Source organism: Dermacentor variabilis, chromosome 2 (genome assembly GCF_050947875.1).
Source record: "Dermacentor variabilis isolate Ectoservices chromosome 2, ASM5094787v1, whole genome shotgun sequence".
Lineage (NCBI taxonomy): Eukaryota > Metazoa > Arthropoda > Arachnida > Ixodida > Ixodidae > Dermacentor > Dermacentor variabilis.
Genome location: NC_134569.1, coordinates 153,879,566 through 153,901,326, shown reverse-complemented (window position 1 = coordinate 153,901,326; position 21,761 = coordinate 153,879,566). Strand labels below are relative to the sequence as shown.

Sequence of the window (21,761 nt, the reverse complement as noted above, 5' to 3'; positions counted from 1 at the left end):
ACGCCTTGTTGATACGCAGCTTCCTACAGACTATATTCAAAAGCATCTTTATAAAAAGAATTCGACATTTGATTCAATATGAGAAGGCAGCTCCCACCCTCTCGGTCCTATTAGATTCGCAAACCTAATTAATCGATGTTTTATCAATCAACTGGAAAGTCTGCACGATTGGCGGGGACATAGAAAAACTCGTGATTATTTATTCCAACGAAACTCATAGTTATAGCACGCAGCAATCATCACGAAATTTAAACGCTTGTTCTTAGAAGAAAATACAAAATCACGCGCACGTCTTTACTGCAGTATTGCTCCTGATAGTATAGTTAAAGATACCTGACAAAAATGTTTGCGACAACGCGCAGTGAGACGTCCTTGTACAACGTTGCAGTGCACGCTACGTTCGTTGCGTATACATTGCACACATTTATATCCTCAAGCCGTCACATATTTTCCATCGAGTCGCACTGGCGTCAGCGGACGGAAGAACTGTCGTTAACGGTCCTGGCAGCGGGCGCCGCCTCCTGTCTTCTCGAGCCCGCCAGGACACTCGACAGCAAGCTTCCATAATCTGAAAGTGAAACCGATATTACGTATACGAAAATCAGAAATGTACTTCAACGCTTACTCAAAAGGTCACAAAAAAATATCCGAGGACGCCTAAGCCCTTATGACTATGGAATGCGAAAGCGTCAATGTCCAATTGAACGATGCTGCATGAGCGGTCCTCCGAGTTATGAACTCTTTGCGGGCAAGCGAGCGCGTTGAGAAGCTTGGCCAGTTTAGCCCAGTGGCTAAGATGGTCGGCTTCTGAGCCTGAAGTCCTGGGTTCGGAACTCACTACTGTCAACGTTTCCTTTTTTTCTTTCGAATTTATTCGGTTTTTATAAGTTAATTTCCTTATAGCGATTACCAGGGCGAAGTCGCCTGCGTGGACAATAAAACGCGCGGATAACACGGCTTGCGAGAGCGAGGGTCACGTGGCGTCGCAGCGGTGCTCTTTCCCATCACACAACACCTGGCGTTCCAGTGCTGCAGCAGGTGTTCCCTTTCGCCCGCGCTCTGCTCAGTGGCGCGCACGTGATGTAGCGCCACAGCCAATGGGAATTTAGGCGCCGTTTTGCTGCTACAGAAGCTGGCTTTTCTCGCCCTATGGGCCATTTGATGCTTCAAAAAAAAGAACATTCGTTACAAATTGACATCTCAATCAGGTGAGGACGCATTATCACAATGTTTGTGGTTACCTCACTGCGTGCTTTGCCATGCAAGCTGCTAGAGCGTGTTGTCACGGATCTGAGCTTAGGAGGCCTAAAAAAAAAAATCTGCGGTGATTTAGCGGTAAATGCGAGAGAAATGCGTAAACATTACAAAATACCTTGCTGTGCCTTGTTTCGCCGTTTGACTCCCACGGGAAAAAGTGCACTTTCTGCAATTATCGCACCTCTTTGAGGTCCCAGATCCGACATTTAAACAGCGTTCGCCACATTGCAAAATGTGGTTCAGGAGTTCACTCGACCCGTGACCTGCCTCTTCGGGGAGCGAAGTGCAACTGACGGCGTTCCGGAGGAGACAACCCTCACTTGTAACAGAGAAAAGTACCAAAGTTGATACTGTTCGCTAGTTGTACTACATACGGGCTCTCCAGAACGGGCCCCCCAGGTAGCACAAAAGAGATACGTAACGTTTTCGTAGCGTTTATCCAAGACGATAAAAACGGGTTAAAGAAGACACGAATGAGAGAACTTCGGCGGGAAAACGTCGGATATCTCTGCTAATGTCCGGCTTAATTACTTTCTTGAGACGATCTAGAACAGGTCTGCAAGACGTATTCGAAAAGCTGGTCTAGAAAAAGGATTGGGAAAGACACAAGTAATCCCTTTGCCAAAACTATTCGTAACCAATTTCTAAACGTTTTTAGGACGTTATCGAAAAGCTGGTCTAGAAGCGGTCTTGAAAGGTTTGCGATCATCTGAAGCTAATTTTCGCGGGTGACGGGCGCGATCAGACATCGTTGTTCAAAACACGCGTTTAGTTTCGCCTCACGCGACTGGCCTATGCCGCGCAGACGTCGTCAGCCGCACCCGTTGGCACGGCCTAGGCCAATCGCGTCAGGTAAAACTGATCGGGCGTTTCAAACAACGATCTCCAGTCGCGCCCCAGATGAGTAGAAGCGTCGGTGTTGACTGTAAGAGCCATGGCGCAGTGCCAAGCACTGTTCCCCGCATGGCCGGCGCATCGTCTACCAAGTCGCACGAAAATGAGCCTGTTAGGAATAATAAATCCTTAATACCGCCTTTAGTAAGCTACGATGCTTACAACCACAATGGGATTGACATCCTGCAAAGAACAAATGGCCACGTCTTGGCAGGTGGCCAGACCAAGCCCTTCATGCCAAGAGTGCATGAAATGAGAACATTGTGACAAAGCAAGAACACTTTATTAAAATGTAATGCTTATGCAAGGTTCGAACAAACTGTGTGAGAAATGCAAATAGAAATAAAAGTACATCAACATTGACAAAAGTCGCAGAAAGGATTCGTAATGAACTCGAAAGTGAACATTCACTAGCACATAAACAAAATTGCAAGTACACATACAAAAATGAACAGAAAAACCTGGAGTGTACTAAAGTGTCTAATTTATCATAGTAAAGTGCGCGTGCTATTAGATGGACTAGAGTTATGCAGAAGTGACATCGGAGCGAATGGAAGAAGTAGACTGAAAAATGCAAGAGTATGAATTGGATGGTAACTGCCTCCAAGCAATGTTACCAATCATCTAGAAGCGTTAAAAGAGCACAAAAAGAAATACCACCGCATACCATCATAAAACAATCCTGTGACAGAAATAAAAAAATGGGAACAATGCAAAATTGGAAATATTGCCTTTAGGATATATCAAAGAAGGTAATGGCAAGAAAAAATAACCATACAACAAAAAAGCAATAAAGTGAAATTAGTACAGAATACTTAAACGGGGGATTCCGTGTAACAAGTGAACACTACTGTAGTACAGCGAACGATGAAACAGTAATGCTGCATCTTGCCACTCCAGAACGTGAGAAATGAATATACAAGCCTCATATTAGAAGCTTACATAAACATGGAAATAAACTGGAATGCACTGGAAGCTGCATTTGTGTAACAAATGAAGCAATGGTCATAATAAATAGTAAGTGTTTTATCTAAAAAGCCCTTTACAAGAGGCAAAGTTGTACCTCTCTGGCAAAAATAAAGTTGCAACGAATAATTTGCAAACCAGCAAATACATTAATTAGCACACTGACATGTCACACTTTGCGCACATCTCCAGTCTCCTAAAGTAAAAGAAAGCACTCTGAATGAGAAAAATGTTTAACACATGTAGCCCAGAGCAAATTCTTTGCCAGTTCACTCACACTTTCACATCCAAAAACATTTGCCAGAAAGTCCAGGCACAGTTCCACTGATGTTTACCAATTCACCCCCACTTTCACGTCCAAAAATATTTGGCACACAGTCCAGGCAGAGCTTCATATATATAAACAGCTTGAAAGCACCCTACTGATTATTGTGCAGTCCCGCTGCTGGAAATAGAACTGCCGCACATGCTGGTAGTGGTTTCAATCTAGACACACTTGCTGCCCTGGACAGGTATGTTCAGATATCTGCACTGGTGCTCCATTTTGTCGAAGTAAACACATTAATGCGCTACGCTGGTAATTGAAATGTTTTGAATGCACAAGTATTGGCTTCACCAGAAAGACTTGCCCACATACCACCACTGGCATATATATGCACTTGCTCTTCACTCAGTAGCATTGAACTTAGTGTTCCCTATGTGGAAGCCATGTGTAAAACCGGTGTCACACGACCACTCTCGATCGCGATCAAGCCCGATCCGGATCGAAATTATCGATGCGACTGGCTCACTCTCGTAGCTTGTGCAGAGGAGCCATCACGACCGAGAAATTCGATTTGTAACGGACTGGATAGCGGCTAAAAGAGCCCCGTGTGAAACCGGTATCAAATAATGCACAGACGTACGCTAGGAAAATGGGTTGCACAAGGACAAAGAACTGCGACATGCCCTGTTGTGCGAAGCGCGCGAACAGAACGCATGTATATATATATTAAAAAAAACTGCGAGAGCGCTTCGCGAACTCCATGCGCACACATGGCACCCGCACGAACTCGGCAGGCCGCCGTAAAGCGCGAAGGGCGCACAGCGTACATTCCGGCACATGTCCCAAACTGCAAACAATCGTACTACCTAAAGCATACAAGTTATTTTATACCAAGAGCATACTCGACTCACGTATGCAGTATGCACAAGCGAGTTATGCAGCGTACATGCTGTATCCATTCGCCAAGTAGTAAAATTGATAACAAGCACAAAGCTACAAGGGACTCAATACATTACTACCATTTGAGGCATCAAATAAAATCGAATTTGGCCGTTTCATATATTTGACACAATATATGGACACACGTGGTACCCGGTAATACCATGAAATACCCATCACGTGGGTAAAGGGGGCGAAAACACAATCGAGAACCTGAAGCGCAAACGATAAAAGCACGGTATGGTGCACGCAAAATTCTGTCAGTGCACTGTAGCGCGAGGGAAGAAAATAGGGCGAGCACTTGACCTCACCTTTTGGGATACCGCACTAGTAGTGAATCATTAAAAAAAAGCCTGTTTGAACCAGTTCCCTTGTCTGCAACACTCTTGCTAAACGGGAGACTAAAATACCACGATGATGGCTCTATTGCGGAGATCGGCAAGGTGCGCACAGACAGAAATTTTGCCGCCTTTCTTCGCATTCTGCAACATGCTTTCTTGTTAGGATCACGCATAGCGGCCGACCTCGACGCTAGGGACACACAGGCACGATTTCGTTCCTCTAACTTTCGTCCTTATACTGCGCTTAACGCCTTAATTACAGCGTCAGTGAAAAGGCGCCTCACATAACATGACAATGAACTTGAAGAGCTGATTAGTGCCCTCCACTCCGCGCCCTCCAATTGAAAACACTACTGATTTCCAAATTAAACTACACAAACAGATCGCACAACCCAAACTAATCACAGAACGTCGTTTTCTTGACGGCAAAACCCTGCAACACTTACATGACAAAGGGCAGCGGCAGCACATTCAGAACAGTCGCTATCATACCACAGCGCAATGCAAGTGCGATAACGTTATTATGCCCGGCTCAAACAGATCGCACAACCCAAACTAATCACAGAATGTCGTTTTCTTGACAGCAAAGCACTGCAGCACTTACATGACAAAGGGCAGCGGCAGCACATTCAGAACAGTCGCAAACAGACCATAGTGCCATGCGAGTGCGATAACGTAACTATGCCCGGCTTCACGAATAACGTGGCCGCCTTGATCACATAACAATTGAAAACACTACTGATTTCCAAATTAAAACCACACAAACATATCGCACAACCCAAACTGATCACAGAATATCGTTTTCTTGACAGCAAAACACTGCAACACTTACATAGCAAAGGGCAGCGGCAGCACGTTCAGAACAGCCGCAAACACACCACAGCGCAATGCGAGTGCGGTGACGCGACGGCGCCATGACGACGCGACTATGCCCCGGCTCGCCCGGCATCACGAATCACGTGGCCACCTTGGTCACATGATTTGACGATGGTATCGCCACCTTGCGCAAGGTTGGATCGCGTTGATGGGTTGTTGAATATTGTAGAAGCCGCTAAAGAGGCTGACGCGCCGTGGCGTGGCGGTGGCGTTTTGAGTCGTTTGCAAAACGTATTCACCCCTCGTTTTTAAGCTGTCTGGCTTCCAACATTATCAAAACGTATTCACCCCTCGTTTTTAAGCTATCTTGTTTGGAACGTCTTTGATGCGTCGATTTTGGTCAAAAATCCGTTTCAGACGTTGAATCCCTTAATACGACGTTTTCAAGACTTTGTGTGCTACCTGGGGGGGAGGGGGCGTAGTTCAAGCACTCGAGCCCACTCGTAGTTTTCCTTGACAGAGTTCAGCACACTCACTCCCTGTGTCTTTCATCCCCGCTCCCCCTTGCCTGTCGTGGCCCTTCTACTGCTTGCATCCGGCATCTCGAATAAAGAAAAGGCTGATTATCAATTCACCACTCCCCGTGCCTCCCGTGTTATCTGCCCCTTCTCTCTCACGATGTCGGCGAGTCAAATGGACAAAATGAGGTGCTTGTTCTACCCTTGGACATGTCGGGAACAAAATTTGGCAAGGTCCCCACATGAGGAGATGCCCTACTTGAACCCCAAGTTTTCAGTGAGCGCAGCACCTGTCGGTTCCTTACACTTTTCTTCCAAGCACCTTTCTTCTCAGTGTGTCTGGACTGTCAAGAACACCTGCCACACGGTTGCAGGAGTAGCGCTAAAGTGAGAGGCAAACAAGTAACGACCTGAGTATTGTGCGACCCCCTCAGCGCGCCCAACTCCGCGAAGTTCGCTTTAGTATAGTACTGGCACGCAACATGTCTAAAGGCCCACATCTGGTATGTATCGCCGACATCGCGTGCGAATAACTAGAGTAGAGGTGTAGAATGAAAGTATCCGTTATCTCAGCGCAGTCTGTAACGCCAGGCTACAGCGACAACAAACGTGATGCTTTGTCCCGAGTGCGTTTCATTTTCCAAGAGACAGGGTTGCAGGCCTGCAGCAGCCGAACCAGCTTTTATTAAGACTAGTTTTAATAACTGGAAAGAAGATACAGATAGGTTCCTACGGCATGAAAAACCCCAGATCCACTTAGATTCAAGCTATGAACGACAATCTGCCGAGATGGGGAGTATACGTGTCACACAGCTTGTATAGCAAGCAGCAGCCAGGGTGATACTACGTGTCATTGTAAGTTCCGTCTGCTTCCTGTGTCGCACAGGCCAAGCTCTGAGTGAGCGCACTAAATACGATGGAAATCTACTCGATTTGCCTGATGAAAAGTCACAGGACATTCCAGCATTGAGGAAAAGGATGGCAAAAAACGATAAATGGATAAGCAGTGACGTGCAGAACGAGTTAATTGAGATCGTGGCCTACGCGATACAGCGGGAAATTGCTAGAGCCACGGTTTGTAGGCCGTTCTACGGCATAATAGCTGACGGAACAACTGATGTGACAGTTGAAGAGCAGTTTGACATCTACGTTCGTTGTGCTGACAGAGCAGTCAACGTCCACGAAAACTATATTGGCCTGTACAACGCGCCGGATAGTAGGGATGACACGCTATACATGCATGGGCATCAAAGATGTGACATTGCGCCTTTACCTTGATTTCCACAACATTCGTTGCCACTGCAGTGACGGGACACCTAACATGTGCGAACATTTAGCAGGAGTCTAGAAAAAGATTAGTGGTCTGGAACCGAGGTCTTTGCATGTACATGGTAGCAATCACTGCCTAGATTTTGTGTTGAAGAAAACTAGTAAGCGCTGCGACACGATTGGCAGTGCTTTGAGTACAGCAAAGCATTTTTCCAGAGTCATTATTGAATCAAAAAAGCGCAAAAGTGTTTGTTCGTCTCTTGTTCTTCCCTCGGTAAGGAATCCGTGGGTGAGCCAATGTCAAATAGCCTTCTGCCTCCATGCCCTGCAAGAAGGACAGTAAGGGTAAAGTCGATGAAAAGGTTCACTGAGAACTACTCCAGGGTCCAAGAAACATTAGGTGAGATCCTTCAAGGAACAGGCTCGATGGCACATAACAGCAAAGGCATTTTGAATGGATGCTGAACGGTTGTTGTGGTCGCACCGATGGTACGACCTGTTGGGAACTCGGCGCTGACGCCCGTGGTTGCACCTGGGTCGCAAGCCCCAAGGGTAGCGTTGGCCTGGCGGCCTGGGGTACAACTGGAAGCATCCGAAGGTCCCGGCAAAGCATGAGTCGACTGGTAACAACAAAACAACTTGTTTATTTTAACATCGCAAAGAGTTGGCGGTCAGGTTGACCGAAGTAGAGAGACGGGAGTGCACTTTACTCAACAGAAGAAATCGGAGCCCTCCTTTTGGCGTCCGGGGGCAGCTGTTTTTATACTCTCGCAGTTGAGGGCAAGAAGGAACCCCTCAATAGACGAGCACGTGATTGTACAATGGGATAAGGTGACGCATACTGTCGTAGCGCCGCCGGTCGGTCACAAAGACTGGGAGGAGAAGGTGACCTCTGCTGTCGTATCGCCTCCGGTCGGGCACAATGGCTGGGAGGAGAAGGTGACCTCTGCTGTCGTATCGCCTCCGGTCGGGCACAATGGCACATACACTCACACACGCACATGAAGACACGTGGCATCGGAACATGCCTGGACGCGCTTGGCGGGGAGCGTAGCGGCGACGCCGAACGGGCCAAAATGTCTGCCGCTTTGTTGCAGTCGCGCCGGCTAAACCGCGCGTCGTAGGCGAAACGTAACAATGCCGAACAATCCTGGGTAGTTTGAAACGTTGTTGGGAATGAATATCTCCATAGCTTTGTTTGGTTCGTGTGAAGAACTATATCAAGTATCCTCCAACGCTCAATGTTTCGTGCTGCAGGTGTGAAAGAAGCTGCAGAGACTCTTTGCGAGGCACTGTCCCGCCTGCAGTCTGGAACCGCGTTGCAGAAGTTGTGGGACCACACGGCCGCTGTTGGAACTCAGCTATAGTCTGAAGGAGCCTCGCAGTAGAAGGCCTACAAAGCCGCCGAGGAGGTTTGAAATGTCCAACACGTCTCTCCCGCCAGTTGTGCTCGGCCCCAAAGCAGCATTGCGCAAAGAGTACTTTGAGGCGATCGACGGTATTACGAGCGAAGTGCGGCGGCGCTTTGATCAGCCTGGCATGCTGGTCAAATTAGCAGGCACGTTGACTGACCCCTCCATAGGAAGTCAATTCTCTGCTGACGACCTAAACGCGGCATTATAGGCGCACATGCAGCTGATTTTGATCTAAGCCGTCTCTGGGCGCAGTTCTTGCTTTTCCTTTCTATTCTGTCAAACGTCGAGTCTGTCAATTGAAAGCATTCCGAAGGCTCGATCCGCAGGCAAAATATGAACACGTCCATGAGCTGCTAGACCCAGTCGTAAAATACATGCAACATCTTTCTGTACCTGCATCTGTAGCTTCGGCAGTGCGCTCATTTAGCGCTTTACGCCAAATGAAAATTTATCTGCGGAACCGCAAAAAAATAAAGAGAAGACAAACACATCTTTTCAAGAGGAAAGGACCGCCAGGCTCTACTTAGAAGACCTGAGCAAAGAATTTGCTACCACGACTGCTGAGCGAACAGCCAATTTAAATCTTTGAGGCGATCAGTAAGGTGTGCGTCTTTCATCATGCTTTTGAAATCTGGAGCAGACTTCGCGCACTAAGTATCTGCAGCTATTCATCTCCCTCTTTTTAACGCGATAGCGTTACGGAGCCCGTGTCACGAAAAATCCGACGGTGTCCGGCGTTTCGCGTCGCACGTCATCTCGCCAAAAATATTTTCGCACCACTTATACTCGGGCCATCCATATGACGCAAGGAATTCACTGAAATAATTGAATTTCTCAAGCTAAAATACGCGGAAAAATCAAACTACGACATACACACAACCTACAGACAAGATAGCTCTCAGATTGTAATTTGACTATACGAGAAAAATAATTCTGTTACGCGAAAACTCCAAGAAAGCCCTTTTCCAGGAGTTCTACAATTCACAAACCGACCGCGGCGTCCACCATTCGTGCACGCCGGCGCGTGGATGTCTTGGGGGGCCACAGAGCGGCACGCCCGGTTCCTTGCAGTACCTCCAGCTGGCGCTCGCCTCCGCCGCATCGCGGCCCACACAAGAGGCCGCGTTTCTACCCCAAAGCCCGCCTTCGTGCATAGCATTCGCGACCAGCGCTTCCCGGTAAACATTACGGTTACATACGCCCCAGTTGCCGGGAAGCGTGAGAAGCAGTCAAGGATCGTTGAATGGTATCGCGGTCCCCTCTTAAAGGCGAAGCTTAAGCGTCCTCCAGAAATTTTTTCTCTCTCTCTCTGCTCGTTACCTGTGCCTTTAATTATCGGACGTTAGTCAATAGACGGGCAGTTTAGAGCCGTACGAAGAAGCGGTACTGCCTTGAACAAGCTTGTGCGCATAAAGAATCGTTCAGCTGAGAGCAATTAATGCAGACCACGGTGTACCACACGCAGCTCTTCCCCGTCCCACTCCGAGCGGTTTTTGTTTTCACGCACAGAGCAGGTCGGAACGCGGGCTGTAAACGCACTCTCAAGCAGACAATAAAAATACGGGGTATTTTCATTGAGCTCCGCGTCAGTTGAGCCCGCGTGGAGCACAGCTGCTTACAGTCAGGCTAAAGACCCGATGTTCAAATATGGCGTATGGCATAAAAACATAAGAATAATACACGTAGAAGGTAGCTTGCTGCCTGAACTAAGAAGCAGTGTCCAGAAAGGTATAAACGGGGTGCCTACTCTAGACACCTTCAAATTCCGCGATGTTGTCAAATAATACAACGGCGGCGTTTATGGCTAATAAGAAAGGCCGTAGCAGCAGTGAGAGCCAATTAAAACAGCAGATGGCGAATTCTACCATTTGGCCAAATCTGACGCTCTCCAGAATACTTGTCACGGTCCGCTTTGGAAATGGAAACCATAAGGGGGCGCCAGTGGTCGCTTTGAACTTCTGCAACTCCATGGCGGAAGGGAAGAACTAGAAGGCAGCGTTACTGAACAAACTTTATTCCAGAAGAGTCGGCCCAACACGTGATCATGTCGAGCTAAGTCATGCGGTAAGTTTTAATGTCTTCCACCGCCCGCCTATAGCTGCGCTCTTTCGAAAGAGTGCGACAGCAGCGTGCGGCAGCCGCACTTACACGTTGCAATAAGAAAGGATAATCGAGTATTCGTTGCAATATAAACGACTGAAGTAGCTCGAACACGCCTAGAGAAAATGTGCGCAGAGCGCTTGGCAAGGCGCCCAAACACGTGCGCGTCGATGTTAAAACCCACCGCTTATGGACTCGTGTAAGTGCCGCACTTCTTTTTTTTTTTTTCGCGATTTTGACGAGGTGCGGCCCTTGCACGGGACTGAACCTTCAGGTCAAAGCAGTGCCGGAGCAGCTGGCGACTTGTGCACACCTCGGGTCTGGCCACCTCGTGGCGGCACGCGGAAGCACGATGCGCGCGAAAATTCGCCGATGCACGCGAGGCATCGGTGCACCGAACGCAATTACTTCTCCGGTGGAATTTTTTTTCCCCAGGGCTGCCGAGTTTGGGGGGCCCCAGTGCAAGCACACTGGTCCAAGACCGGCAGGCAGGGTCCCGTCTTGGGCCTATGCTTTTTGAGAGATGACAGGCGAAGGGGATGGGCTTCACGGAAAGTTAGTTTGCGAAGGCTGGCTGCGTGACATAATGCTCCCCCTTAACTTATTTCCTTCACAAGTCCCTTCCCTCCTCCTTCTGGAGGACTCGTGACGAGGGAAGTTTATACACCAACCCACAGAGTTCATCTATTCCCAAGGGTTAGTGGCGCTTACCAATGAGCGAGCAGGAGCGCCAGCCTCTAAAATGCCACTGGCACGGGCGCGAACACACCCGAATCGCTCCGAGCGGTTCAAATGCGCGCATTGGCGTTCTGGAAAGCGTCATAACGCTCTGTGACAACCTGCCGCCTTCGGTGCCCCTTGTAAGGTGACGTCGGGTCGGCGTGACCTTTATAAAGCGTCCCCTCTGCGCGCGATGTTTGGGAGTGTGCGAATATTCGAAACTTTCGTATGACGAATCAAACAGTCACTGTTCGCAAATACGAATATTTTTCGAGTACTTTTAGAATATTCAAAAACACCAGCTGCGCCCAAATAAACATAAAATTGGAACAAAAGTACGGTAATTGTTCAACCCCGCGGGCGAAGTATAGACACAAAACACAACAACTTGCGTAGTGGAACAGGCTACGTCACTTAGCTATCCATACTTTACAGGCTGTACAGCGGTCATTCGCACGCTCTGAAGAGTCCTGTGCGTGCCAAAAGCTACTACTTTGCTCTTAATGCTACATTTGTATTTTTAATAAAGAACGCTTCATAAGGCATACGCACTGTGTGATGACAGCAACTTGCCAACTTCAATACTGGGATGTGAGCATCCTTCTATATTAATTGTGATAACAGCTATTTATTATTTGAAAACTATTCAAAATCTATTCGATATTCGACTCGTACTCGAATTCGGTATTAAAAAATCACTATTCACACACGTTATATTTATAACATCCATGTCTGCAGAAATCGTTCACTAAACGCGAGGACGCATCATTTTGACTCACTCGCGGCGCCTGGAGGGGTTGCCACGTCACCCGCCACGCCTGGAAGCGAAAGAGAACGAAGCGTGTAAACCGAATATTCCACTATATACAAGCGCACCATGCAAGCTGAAATAACGAGACCCTCTTTGATCATGAACACTTACGCACTACTTTGGCCCCTAAAATAGAAAGAGATGTTCATTGCAAACTTAGCCTGCGACTAGCAATATGGTTCCCAAGCGATTATAGCATCCTGCGCAAAATCGATGGCATGTTCAAAGGCGTGCAATTGACAAAATTTATGACGCGCTTAAAAGTTTGGCTATTTATAAGTAAGATACGAAAAGGCCATGTGTGTAAAAGGCAGTTGTGCAGCGTCGAGCACTGTCGCTGTAGGAGGGATTAACGGAATAAGAAAGGATAATACTAGAGAGCAACACAACATCAATTAGGCAGCTTAATCATTCTTTCGGGACCACGTTCGTATATACCTGGAGGAAAATTGTTGGCCACTATAGCAATAGAAATGAAGAACAAAATTTGCCATTTACAATACGGCGCCCGAACTGCACCTGTAGGTCACTGTGACTTCGCTGTCCTCAAATTAATTTTGGGTGTGTGGGCTACACTTTCGCGCAGAAAAAGTTATCTAAATTAGCTAGTTTTAGTGTTTTAGTTCATCAAACTGCTGCATAATCATCATTATATACAAGAGATTATTCTCGAGCAGCTGTTGTCAAAAATCCATGATGTCGCTAGAAGATAGTCTTTCATTTTTTTATTATTTTTACTTAAGAAGCCACGGTAAAGTTCCCTTTAATTCTTTGCACTTGAAATGTGTAATATCACTGTCACACGCCGTACTTTCGATTGCAATCGATCCCGATAGGGCTCGATTTGCGATCGAAAGTGCCCTGCACGTGTGACCGTGGGGTATGTAAAATCATACTGCATGGTACTGTATATACGTCAGTTAGTGCAGTTCTGTACACTATCGTTTGTTACAGTGGCTTTAACCATCTTGTACACGATGTATGTGCTTTATGTTTCTGCTATAAATTAATTCTGCGCTGCTTAGTGTTGAAAATTCAGTGACGATTTAGCGGTAAATGCGAGGAAAATGCTTTAGCATATACGTCGCTCCTCTTCGAGGTTGCGGATCCATGGTTTAAACCGGGTTCCCCGCATTTCAAACTGTTGTTCAGGAGCTCACTCGACACACGTCCTGGCTCTTCGAGGAGCGAAGTGCCACGGACAGTGGTCTGGAACAGATATATATATATATATATATATATATATATATATATATATATATATATATATATATATATATATATATATCACTCTACAACGTGACCATGCAGCATCGCGCACGCACACACTTTTTACCACTTTCACACTCCCAATGCTAAAGCATTCATAGATATAGTTGCCCTTGTTAATATGCTGAACTGATGGACGTTGCAGCATTATGCGATGTTTAATGGCTAGTAGTGCGTTGTAAACAAATTGTCATACTGCACAATACTTCTTTCATGTAATGAATGGTTCCTGAGTCCTGGTTTGTCAAGTTACTGCGCACTTTATAAAGCCCAGGGAACCGCTCCACCTGTGGAAACGATTTAACTCGATCCACTCGTGGAAGGACATATCGAGCACGCATGGCTAATTAAGAGTGCCGAGCCCGCCGAAGGCGCACCCTGTACGTAGGCGATGCCCAGGGCGAAGGACAAGCTCAGGGCCACCACGAAGAGGATGCAGAAGGCGCAGAAGCAGGCGTCCGAGCACGACACGAAGTACGGCGGGGCACCGGCCTGCTGCTCGCTGCCTCCATCCCCGCTGCCAGACTCCTCGGCAGCGGAGACGACGGCGGCGTGGGCGTTCCCGGCGCTCGCCGCTGGGGGCGCCTCGAGCACGGACCGGCTGCTGGACATTGCGCTGCTGGCATCGGCCATAGCGTACACCTGGAGAGACAGGGTGTGCGAATGAATGCTCTGCCAGATCGATGTACGAATATAATAGCCGTAAAGATTTCAAGCAGAGTTTTATGGCTCTGTGGGTGCTCTGTGTCGCTAACGCGTTGGCGACTCTGCTCTCTTTCGTGTAGCAAAGCAACTTGCTGCCGCTATTTAAGCTTTCTACTGGCAAGTTGGAAACTTCGAAGACAAGTATACTCGTGATTCCATTCTCGTTCACAAGTATTATTTTGACATGTGCGATTCCTCAGTGCTCTTGTAAGCTAACTTACTGCTTTGTAGGAAGTATATTTCCGTATGCAAAAGAGTTATATAAATAGCTTATCATTGTTTTCATCTTCTTTTCTAGTGTTGTTTCATTTCTTTTCTCGAGCACTTAGAGTAATATTTCGACAAGCGAATGTTAGGGCTGTTCGTAATCTGGTTGGTCTCTGTATATGGTCATTGCTCCTTGCGTGAACTTTGCTGATGCTAATATTTACTGTTTCTTCTTCTTTTCTTCTTCCGTGTTCAATTGTGCGCTGGAACGATGTTTCATAATGCCATTCAGAGCCAACTAGCCCAGCTGTCCATACTTAGCGATATACTTTCTAGTACATTGGGCCCTGTCTCCCCTCATTCTTCTCACTTTTTTTGGTTTCGACGCCTCTGCGATGATTGTCGCCTGTACCAAAGAAAAAAAAATTTTGGGTGGTCCGGTGCACTAACAATGCCCCCCTCTCTCCCCCATCCTCCCCTCCCCCTGTGTACATAAAGCCCTGTTTTCCGTGAATATACCGGCGTTCGTGATGTCCTTCTCTTCTCGTCCGTGTTCAATTGTGCGCTGGAACGATGTTTCATAATGCATATCATAGCCCGATGTACAGGGAACCACGCGTTCGAGCCTGACTACGCATGTGCGTTAGCTAAAGATCCGCGGCGCCAGATAACGGTGAACGTGCCTAAGCGGCAAGTTGTGCGCCTTCCACTTACACTGATTGATAAATTCAGCGGTTTATTTGTTGATTAGGTTTAGGCGCCCTGAACCACTCTCTATATCAAAATCGAGATTGTATTTGAAGTTAAAATAGACTATTTCAGAAATACTTTGCCACAGTAAGCACTTCAATGCGTTCAGCAGAAGCGGAGTTATTGGCAATCAAACATCCCCTGCGCCGTGCTTAACTCTCCTTCTTCAATGACTAGCAGTGCGAAGGCTACGGCAGACCCGTGTGTGCACACAACGCTCCGCCTATTGAACGTCGCCGCAGGGCGCAGTTCAAATTTGATTTTGGGTGTTAACGTAGACGCCACGTACTACTTTCGATTTTGGCGCCTGCGAAGAGCCAAACGTGGTTGTCCTCAGCGAGCCGCAGTGAACTCAGTCAGCGGACTCATCGCGACACCCCGAGGCGGCCGCGGTCTCTACGCTACGTAGCAGACCGCAGCTACATGCAACTGTAGTGCGTATGCGCAGCGCTTGCTTTGTGCACGACATCGAGCCCTCATATGAGTGTGCGATCGCGCTCATATGCTCCAGTCTGGCCGTGCTAGCTGGTGCGGACTGGCTTCGTCCAGCACCAGCTTGACCGGTGGATATCAGCTACGCCCAACTTGCGCATTTTAAAGAGTTATCAATAATTCAATACGGAGCTAAGTCTGCCAGGAGCGACCATAAGTCAGCGCGCACTGGCAAACGTGTGTGTGGTCTTACCTCGTTTCGCGTAATTCGAGGATAGTTGAGCGCTCAAAACTTGTCGAAATTAGCGAGAACCGACGGCTACGACACCGATAAGCAGCGTGGCCAAAGTTTAAATTCCTACTTGAAGTAGTAGCTTAGCGCAAATAAAACCACGGACACAAGGAAGACAGACAAGGACAAGCGCTACTCACAACTGTTTAATGGAAGGAATTCCCTTGTGTACATAGGGAATTACGAACTAATAGGGAAGTTTTACGAACCAAGTTGGACGCCTTTTGGCAGCTGGTTACCCTTTGACGGTCGTCAATGCTATAGTAGAGTCTCTTCTGCAAAAAGTAAAGCTTGGAGCACGAAGGGCGAGCGCAGAAGTCGAACGACAGAAGGTAAGACCAGAGGTTATTCCCTATGTACACAAGGTGTCACACAACCTTAAAAAGGTTGCTAACCGTCATGGTATTCCTCTGGTTTTCTCTGCGCCCAACAAGCTTTCGAAGCTGTGTTCTCGAGTTTGCTGTAAGAGCAGGCGGGGCTGCCGCACGAGGCATGAGAAGCCCTTTGTTGAGTGCTCCAGAGGGGTTGTTTATGCAATTCCCTTGCACCCTTGTGGGCAGCTCTACATTGGTCAAACTGAGCGTTGTGTGAATGACCGTTTAAGGGAACATGCGCAAAAACTAAAGAAAAAAGAGGATAAGGGCGCACATTTGGTGGCTCATGTTACCGCGTGTGGCTGCGACGCTCGATTTTCTGCGACAACTATTTTTGGCAGGAGCGGCAACGCGTCTTCCAGGCTCGCTCTTGAGGCCTTCTTTATCAAGAAAAATAGAGATAGATGTGTGAGTGAGCCTTCCATCACATTACTGGATGCCGAATTTAACTTCTTGCGCGACCGCCTTTGATGTGCATGTACCGGCTTCACTTCTGCTTGGTAGACGCATGCGTGACAAGAGGATATATATATATATATATATATATATATATATATATATATATATATATATATATATATATATATATATATATATATATATATATATATATATATATATATATATATATATGCACTATCCTTCCTTCCATTAAACAGTTGTGAGTAGCGCTTGTCCTTGTCCGTCTTCATTGTGTCCGTGGTTTTATTTGCGCTAAGCTACTACTTCAGATATGGACGACCAACCAGCCCAACAGTCAACTCTTCTTAAATTCCTACGTAGGCGGCCGCGCCCGAGTGTGAGCAGACCGTACAGTCGGCTTCGTCCGGGAGAACGTAATTATTATCAAAATTCTAAAGTAGATGTTTGTCTATTTCAGCTTGTTTATTAAACTGCGTCAATAAATATACATAGTAACAGTATACGAAGAAAACAAATATGCAGCCTCGGAACGGAAAGATGAAGATGACATGGACGGCAATGAATGAAACCGTCGCTAGGCTGGTTTTAGAAGCAGCAATTGAAGTGGGAGGTAAGGCACCGAGGCAACCAGTAGGCAAGCTCTCCCAAGTAACAAAGGACCTAATAAAGAAACGACGAAGAATGAAAGTGCTCAACTCAAGAGGTCAAATGTAATTAGCGGAACTGTCAAAACAAATCAACAAGGAGAAAATAAGGGATATTCGAAATTATAACGTAAGAAAGGCTGAGTAATTAAGCAGTAAAAAATGGACACATCCTGAAAACAGTGAGAAGGAAACTAGGCATCGGACAAACCAAGATGTATGCACTGAAAGATAAACAGGGTAATATCATCAGCAATCTGGAATATATAGTAAAAGCAATGGAATAATTCTATATTGACCTGTACAGTACCCAAAGTAGCCACGATACCTCCATTCGAAGTAGTAATGAAGAGGTTACAGAGGCTCCTTCTAAACTAGTGATGAAGTTAGAAGGGCCTTGCAAGACATGAAACGGGGAAAAGCGCCAGGAGAAGATGGACTACCAGTCCATTTAATCAAAGAAGGCGGAGACATCATGCTTGAAAAACTAGCGGCCCTTTATACGAACTGTCTACCGACTTCAAGGGTCCCAGATAACTGGAAGAATGCCAACATTATACTAATCCACAAAAAGCGAGGCGTTAAAGAGTTGAAAAATTATAGGCCCATTAGCTTACTTTCCATATTACATAAAATATTCACCAAGATAATCTCCAATAGAATAAGGGTAACACTGGACTTAAGTGAACCAAAAATTAAGCAACAGGCAGGTTTCCGGAAGGGATACTCTACAATGGAGCACACCCATGTCATCAATCAGGTAATCGACAAATCCACAGAGTACAATCAGCCTCTCTATATGGCTTTCATAGATTACGAAAAGGCATTTGATTCACTCGATATACCAGTACTCAGAGGCATTACGTAATCAAGGAGTACAGGACGCTTACATAAATATCTTGGAAAATATCTACAGAGATTCCACAGCTACCTTAATTCTCCACAAGAAAAGTAGGAAAGTACCTATAAAGAAAGGAGTCAGGCAAGGAGACACAATCTCTCCACTGCTATTCACTGGGTGCTTGGAAGAAGTATTCAAGCTATTTGAAGGCTTAGGAGTAAGGATCAACAGCTAATATCTCAACAACCTTCGATTTGCAGATGACATTGTCCTGCTCAGCAACACTGGGGACGAGTTACAACAAATGATTGAGGACCTTAACAGAGAGAGTATAAGAGCGGAGTTGAAGATTAATGTACAGAAGACAAAGATTATGATCAATAGCTGGGCAAGGAAAGAAGAGTTCAGGATCGCCAGTCAGCCTCTAGAGTCTGTGAAGGAGTACGTTCACCTAGGTCAATTACTCACAGGGGACCCTGATCATGAGAAGGAAATTTACAGAAGAATAAAAATGGATTGGAGCACATTCGGCAGACATTGTCAGATCCTGACTGGAAGCTTGCCATTATCATTAAAAATGAAGGTGTACAATCAGTGCATTCCATGAGTGCTAACATATAGTGCAGAAACTTTGAGACTAACAAAGAAGCTTGAAAACAAGTTAAGGTCCACGGAAAGAGCGATGTAACAAAGAATGATAGACGTAACGTGAAGATACAGGAAGAGAGCGGTGCGGATCAGAGAGCAAACGGGCATAGCCGATATTCTAATCGACATTAAGAGAAAGAAATAGAGCTGTGCAGCTCATGTAATGCGTAGGTTAGATAACCGGTGGACCATTAGGGTTACTTCTAGAATGGGTGCCTAGGGAAGCACAGTCGAGGACGGCATAAGACTAGGTGGGGTGATGATATTAATTCGCAGGCGCTAGCTGAATTGGTTGGCGCAAGACAGGGATAATTGGAGATCGCAGGGAGAGGCGTTCGTCCTGCAATGGTCATTAAATAGGAGGAGGAGGATGATGATAATGATAATGATGGTGATGACGACGACGACGACGACGACGACGAAAAGCGCACTGATCCAAAGGCCATTCTTGGTTGATGTCAGCTGTTTGTCAAGAGCAGCCGCGTATGGGAATCTGCTATATTACGAAATAAAGCGTCCAGAAAAGAGCAACGAGCAGGCTTCTGTTGAAAAGAGCGTTCGAGAAAAAAGAGCGAGCGTTCGGAATGCCACCTCCATGGCCGAAACTCGAAGCTGTCTATACCGATCAGAGTTCGCCGACCTGGAAATAGAGATCAAACAGTAGCAGCCGGTCCGCGCATACGTTCTCTTGTGGTCGGAAAGACAGCGGACCAGTTCTTTTCGAGACTGAACATGTGTGCGAACTCCGCGGTGGTGCTGTTATGACCCTTTTCGCGAAGCAGTTCGCTCTTGAGAAACAAGATGGCACTTTCCACGGTATGCAGCACGTTGCCTCGGCGAAAGCACACGAATACGAAATCACTACTACTTCTGCCCTGCTTCTGTGCGATCAGCTGTCAGAAATGCAACTGGTTTTTCGCTAACGCATTGTGCTCAATTCATGCTGCACAATACGGAGCGGTGCAGTGAAGACGTGTGAAGTAGTTGGCTCTAAAAACTCTGACTGCCATATTAAGGAACGGAATGAATCTGTATGTCCAAGTTCACGGACCGCTGCTCCTTCAGGACTGCCTGCACTGTCAATGCACGGCTTCCCTTGAGGATAAAAAAAGATCCATTCATCCGCCAGCGTTGTAGCGCTAACCTCCAAGGAAGGGTTTTCAACCCCACAACGTGTGCTCGAGTGTGCACCGCTCGTTACGCGGTGACGAAGGAGTAGCGCCGCTTCTTGGCAAATAGCAAGTTTCTCGCACATTATCTACACGCACCCACCCCAACTTGCACGCAAACTTACGCCCATTCAACGTATCAAGTAAGTGAACGGGCGCACACTCGAATCAATGCGCCGAAGCATGGGTGAGGGCGACTACACCGACTGCACACTAATGTTCGAAGCTGAACGTTTCGTAACGGTCCACACAGTAAGCGAGTGACTAGCGATAATATGTATTCGCTACATGCTATTACAACGCGCAGAACATCTACGTTACACGTCTTGTGCCCAGCAAGAACAAATTTATCACAACTGAGCATGCCCGCGAGCGATCAGGCAGAAAATAAACAATCAGATAGTGACAGCCCGGGAAACCTTACGCCACTGCTTAAAAGTATTTGCTAAATAAATAACGAAGAACTAAACACACTGATGCTGACCCAATTCATAAGCGAAAAGCTAGGATAGCTCGGAATGCATTTTTATCCCGGCTTTTATTACAAGAACCGCATACGCTGCTCGCGTAATGAGCTAATGAACATGTAATGAGCGTAATGAACATGTCCTTTGAAGCTGTAGCCAAAACTTCGCGTGTCGTCCACCCAGTCACCGTCTACGATATCCGCCGAAACAGAGGTTCGCAGAGCCGCGCCGGCGTCCTGCACAGTCGTTGTAAACACAGAGGAAACGAAGGCAGCTGAGGCAAACAATGGGCGCGTGACCACGTGATCAAACATGGCAGCGCCCACGGAATCGTCGTGAAAAGGGTCAATATAAGCGCCATATGACGGAGAGACAGAGAAACCCTTTAATACCATGTGACGGTGCGCACATCTTCTGGATAGTCCCTCTTCTTGGCGAGTCACATATGTGTACCCAGAGACATGTAACCATTTTATATGTACACACGTAGTGCTTTGTGTCGTTTTACCTTATAGATCAGTAAACTCCACGCATACAGCTGTCACGATGTTTCGATTTGCGCAAACGACCGGCGGCACTCGTGGTTATATAGGTAGTTCCTTGCTATGCCTCCTTTGCTCCGAACAACAAACGTGTTGCAGATCAGGACGAGGCGAAGACCGCTTAGCAGACACACACGTACGTAAACGAGTCCGCGCACCTCACACCACCGGCACGCTTTGGGCGAGACCCAAGCGGTCCTGCTGTACAGTGCGTGTATACAGGTGTGTAGCTCGTCAGCATGCTTTAGTGCGAATCTTATGGGTGGAATATGCGTCAATTCTAGATCAAAACGATATGCTTACAGGAGAAGGTGGTTCGCAGCGATGAGCGGGCACCGGCTTGACACCTTCTTCGTCTTCTTGGCACGCAGAGCTCTAGCCTCGCGCACACGTGCCGGGTGCACGCGCACGCCTGGTGCGAGAGTGCTGCCGCCATCCAGATGCGAAGGTAAGGAAAATGCGTTGGCACAGCGCAAACAGGCAACAAACAACACGCAAATAAAAATTTCCGATCTACCTTCGGCGAGATCTACCTTCAATATTGGCGAGACACCACCACCATATCTTGTGCTATGCGACTGCACCGTGCCATAATCAGGCGGCCGAAATATGCTCATTTGGTTTATTCTGAACGAAGATCGGACGTAGATTTCACATTTTTGCCCAGTTCACAGCGTGGCTGTTTCG

The 21,761-nt window shown here is 47.0% G+C and overlaps 1 protein-coding gene across 1 annotated transcript; it reads right to left on the bottom strand.

The window, feature by feature from the left end:
• Positions 1–180: 180 nt before the first annotated feature.
• On the bottom strand, positions 181–21,433 carry LOC142571035 (uncharacterized). The gene is made up of 5 exons (XM_075679334.1): positions 21,378–21,433; positions 13,958–14,222; positions 12,423–12,437; positions 12,280–12,318; positions 181–568 (listed from the first exon to the last, which is right to left on the bottom strand). The coding sequence occupies exons 2-5, from the start codon at positions 14,211–14,213 to the stop codon at positions 471–473; spliced, it is 408 nt and encodes a 135-aa protein (XP_075535449.1). The 5' UTR covers positions 14,214–14,222; positions 21,378–21,433; the 3' UTR covers positions 181–470.
• Positions 21,434–21,761: the final 328 nt, after the last annotated feature.